Source organism: Austrofundulus limnaeus, unplaced genomic scaffold (genome assembly GCF_001266775.1).
Source record: "Austrofundulus limnaeus strain Quisiro unplaced genomic scaffold, Austrofundulus_limnaeus-1.0 Scaffold183, whole genome shotgun sequence".
Classification (NCBI taxonomy): domain Eukaryota; kingdom Metazoa; phylum Chordata; class Actinopteri; order Cyprinodontiformes; family Rivulidae; genus Austrofundulus; species Austrofundulus limnaeus.
The window spans coordinates 563589-568466 of NW_013952585.1; the positions used below are offsets into that span (position 1 = coordinate 563589).

Here is a 4878-nt window from a genome sequence, read left to right on the forward strand (position 1 = left end):
AGTGTTAAAGGTGCATTATTATATTATGTGTTTCCCAGGCACATATTGAAACTCTATACCATAATAAAGTAACTATGTCACCTTTAGTTGTTATTAAAATGCTGTTTTTATGTACAGTATAAATGAAAAATAAACTTGACATTTTCTGAAGAACCAGAGCGATTACAGAGACGACCTTTCAGCTGGTAAGATTATTTCAGTTGCTCACACACATCGTAATAAGTTACAAAGCTTGACCAAACAACGATGTAAACAAAACAACGTGAGTTGTTTTTCAGCTTACCTGTGCAGGTGACAACGGTGTTTAATCCAAAAATAAAAATAAAAACTGAAATGACAAGCTGTTAGTATTGGAGCTAAATATGTGGTTTCACTTTGTTCCTGCCGACAMCCTGCAGGAGTCATGTGGGGTTACTTAGTGTATTTTCTTGCTGCACTGAGAAGTAGTATTGGGAGCTCAGCAGACATGGTTTTCACCGGGTGTTTGCTAGTTGTTSCTGCCGATAGCAGGGCYYGCCYTGGAAGTGTGCTCTGTGATGAGGAAGCTCTGCTTGGAGACACAGCCCAGTGGGGGAGCTGATCCCAAAAYGTAGTTCTAGTCCCAACCGGTCATTTTTGCTCCTCTGCCTGGCTGCCTCAGGACACTGCAGGATTTCTCAAGCATGCATGAATGAGTCAAAGTAAGACTCTGGGCATGTTTTTGACATTATAACATGATATAAAGCTCAAAAAAGTTGATTTTACATGATATAYCCTATTTTAGAGAAAAACGACAGGTCGGCCAGTCACTAATTTCTGTCTTTYCGGTGGAGTCTGCATCAGTTGTGGTCGTAAGCTAGGTACTTGCACGTTTAGAAAATTGAATTTGCATCTAGTAGTTTTACAGCTGGATAAGAAGCCAAATCAATATTTTAAATCAGAAAATGGATCAGCCATGATACAACCTGAAGGTTACCTTAGCTGAGGGTGCACATATGGTCCTGCGACGTTGCCGTTAACCTTGCAGGGTGATAGCAAGAGGCCAGCTGAGTCTCCATCCGTCTCCATCAGTCCTGCTCCAGTCTATTCTGTCCAGRCGCTTCATTGTCCTCTGAAGGCCATGCTGCTCTGTGTGACCTTCACACCAGCACTCCATCTGATAAGGTGGAAACACAACAGACAAATCATGATCACACTTAAAAGGCAGTCAATGTCTGTGCAGATAACTCTAAGCCACAGTCAGACCTCTGAAGGCACACCTTATTGTTCAACATGACACAATGAGAGCAAAAAAAGGGACAGGAATTTTTTGAACTCTAAAAGTTTGACTGAAAATAGAATTGAGTGCACAGTTTTATTTTACAAATACTTGRCAAATGGGAGTTTTTTTAATGTTTGAATTTCCTTATAATAAAATAAAATCATAAACGGTTGAGTCCTAAAAGGAATATAACATTTTTTATCCATTTCTAATTATTTTTTAAAAGAAAACATATTTTCTTTTAGTGTACACTCCTTGACCAAGACAATAAAAAGTGCAAAAACGGTTTTTTTTAGTTGCATTGCAGACATACTTCCACAGTGAATAAAAGCAACATTTTGGAGAGAGTTGTGTGCTGATAATCAATACATTACTCTTGATGACCGCAGTGAATTTAGCGGTCACCATTTAATCTAAACAAATTTCAAACACTTTTTTATATACTGTTACACAAAAGTAAATCTGTGAAATTGTTCATAACTTAAGTTATTTTGTCATTGCTGCTCAACCACACCTTTRCTAGAAGGAGAACATACATAACATCACTGTTTGTGCCAGTTTTAAACAGAGATCATCTTATGTTGGGTGCAGTTWGATAAGATCATACAGTCTTGAATTAACTTGACTCCAGAACGTAATTAGTTGTCCAGCGAGTGATTACTTTCAAGACGTTTTGTTAAAATTTGTCCAGTGGCTTTGCTAACAATCATGCAAACACATACATGAGTGTATAGCTGCCCTTTTATTGTTTAAAACCTGCTACATTTAAAATTTGCAGCCTCCCTTAAAGTAGGACAAAATGTTGCTCTCACAGTTTCCAGAGAAACCCAACTCGATTTCTGACTGAGTCTTGCTGATATGCAGCAATAAGAAAGTCTATAACAGTGCAAGTGATGGGAAGATTTGACAAACGAGGCCTGACTGAACCGAGTGAACGCAGCTTTTCCTCTTTCGGATACTTTTTATCAAGTTAAACACATAAAGGAACACATTCTTCAAAACTGGGACAGAAGGTGAAAGGTCAGAACAGGTCAATGTCAGAAGTCTAAAGGTCCCAAACTCTTTAAATATTACTACTCCACCAGATAGCCTGTTCTAGACAACCCCCCCCCCCCACACACACACACACACCCCTACCCCCGCCATCCACAGACAGATGCACCGTCTATAAACCTTCAACAAACTCAGCTGTTCCCACAAAAGACTCCTGAAAATGAAACAGCTGACAATAAAACTCTTTTGTCTGCCAGCCTTCAAACTCATTCTCGTCAATAAATCCAAGGCAGGCGCTCCTTTGGATCTGTTTACTGGAGGGGTGGCAGCCATTTTTTTTCATGGTTAAAGATAGATAGGTTTGATAAATGAGTCCAGATGGCCTGAACTTCCCGCCTGCTCTCCGTGACTGAAGATTAGATTTATTTTGCACTTTTCAAGATGACTCTATAGACAAATATCATCGGTACTTTTTGTACACTRGACCATAAAACTGTCAGTTAATTTGAGAATTTGTACATTTATTTGCAAATGTCAAAGGATGTAGAAATTTGAAATTCATCATGAAATGGAAAAGCAGTTGTAGTCCGCTGTTAAACTGTAGCATTGTCGAATGTGATGTTCATTTCAGTCCACACAGCATTTAAAAAAAAGCCCACAGAGTTCTGCTTACCTCTGCAAAGCTGCCGGGCTTCCTTAGGACTAACTGGGGGTCAGCTAATGGGATTATGTGGGTTGGATGCCATCATAAATGAAGTCCCCAGAGTGGAGCAGGGAGCCCCGGCTATCCTTTAACCCTCTTTAAAGCCAAACCTTTCACAGTCAGACAGCCATGCTAGGACTGCACCAGCTCTGCCGCTGTGCTTACACTTAATAAGAGGTTCTGATTGATTTAAAGGGCACCAAAAATTGAATTCTTATTCATCATTTTTAAAAGATTTTCCCCCAAGAGAACTCTTTTTTAGGCAGACAGCAAGGTTAAAAATCAAGGGTCACATACATGCCTGAACAGTCAAATGTTTTTCATTATCATCCAAACTGTACATCATCTTACACTCTTGTAGGCCTGATCAAAAGACAGTTATATTTTATTCCTGAAAAAACATTCATTGTACATCATTGTAAATGCGTCTGGTACAACTAATTCCTCCTATCTATGCAGACACACTCTCCTATTTGCATTATTTGCTGTGGTAAATAATAGCGGGGTTTCACTGGATAGATTATACATTTATTTTTTCAACCAGTGACCTGATCTGCATGCACCATTCTCCTACATGCATTCTAATTGTGTGTGCGTATGTTTTTATTTCCTTTAGAAACGTGAGCTCAGATGGGGCGGAGGCTCGGCGCCGACTGAGGGAGTGTGAGGGTTTGGTTGACGCTCTGCTGCACGCTCTTCAGTCAGCTGTTGGTAAAAAAGACATGGACAACAAGGTAAAAGAAGTAGACCGTGTGGACTAGATCAGCCTAATATGAGGTGTTTGTTTGATTCAGTTTGAAAGCAGGAAAGAATCTATTTAACTTCTTCCCCAGATTAGTAAAAGACTTAAATTCAAATGGAAGATGACCAGCTAGTGCAAGGTCTGGGTGTATTGTGTAATTTGGTTCTGACTTTAATGGCATATTACAAAAAGAGATGAGATTAAAACTATAGCTGGGATGTAATTAAAAAAATACAGTTAATTACAGGTCTTGTAACGAATTAATCTCAACTTGTTGCTCTTTAATCACATTTATTAAATAGCAATATTCAACACAATAAACAAATATTTTCAATTCTAACTAATTATGCATGAGTTCTGCATCATTGGCTAAATATAAGTTAAACAAAACAAAATACTTTGTTTTTTTTTTACTTTGTGCAAACTGTTAAAAGGGGGTTATGTATTTTTCAGGAACATAGTTTAATTCTATACTACAATAACGTAACTATGTTACCTTAGGTTTTTCTGAAAATGTATATCAAAACAAATTAGCCGTTGCATCATCTATCTAAACACCTTGAAACTGGTCTTTGTCTCTTTATGAACCTCCTACTGTTTCTGACACTCCCTCTTCAGCACATTTTCACAACAATGCTTCTGGGGAAGGGTGCTCTGTGGGGATGGAGCTCGGCTGCAGAGTGAAATCCAGGGAGGAGCTTTGAGTAAATGTGCGGTGCTTTGTTCCAACAAGTGTTCATTCATCTCCACGTGGCCACAGGAGATTCAAGAATTCCTCAAACATGCATGTTTGAGTCAAAGCAACACTCTGGGCTTTTGATGASGGAATGATATAACATGATATGAAGCTAAACAAAAAGTTGACTTTGCTTAATAACACTCCTTTAACTAAAATGAGGGAACAGACTTTTATAACCTCAAAAATCAAACTTTTCTCCATACCCCTCTAAATTTTAGTTAACTCTTTCTATTAACTTTATTTTTTTACTAACAGAAATTTCCCAATTTGAAAAAGGATACTTAAAGTTTAGTTGTATTTGGAAAATCCTCCAACTGTGTTGGCTGCAACATAATTCTCTTTGGAGGAGTTATGTAGCCCAAAGTGTCTTCCAAAGTCCCAATGAAAATATCTAAATTTAACAAAAAAGTAGTTGATTCAAAAGTGTTTTCAGTCAAGAATAATGGGCCTCATGCAAGAAC

General features: G+C 38.2%; 1 protein-coding gene across 2 annotated transcripts in view; it reads left to right on the plus strand.

Moving 5' to 3' along the window:
• Positions 1-4878, plus strand: part of arvcfb (ARVCF delta catenin family member b) — a 352935-nt gene that overhangs the window by 280096 nt on the left and 67961 nt on the right. For both annotated transcript variants that reach the window (XM_014018097.1, XM_014018096.1), the window contains 1 exon segment: positions 3553-3670. In XM_014018097.1, coding sequence (XP_013873551.1) covers positions 3553-3670 — 118 coding nt within the window.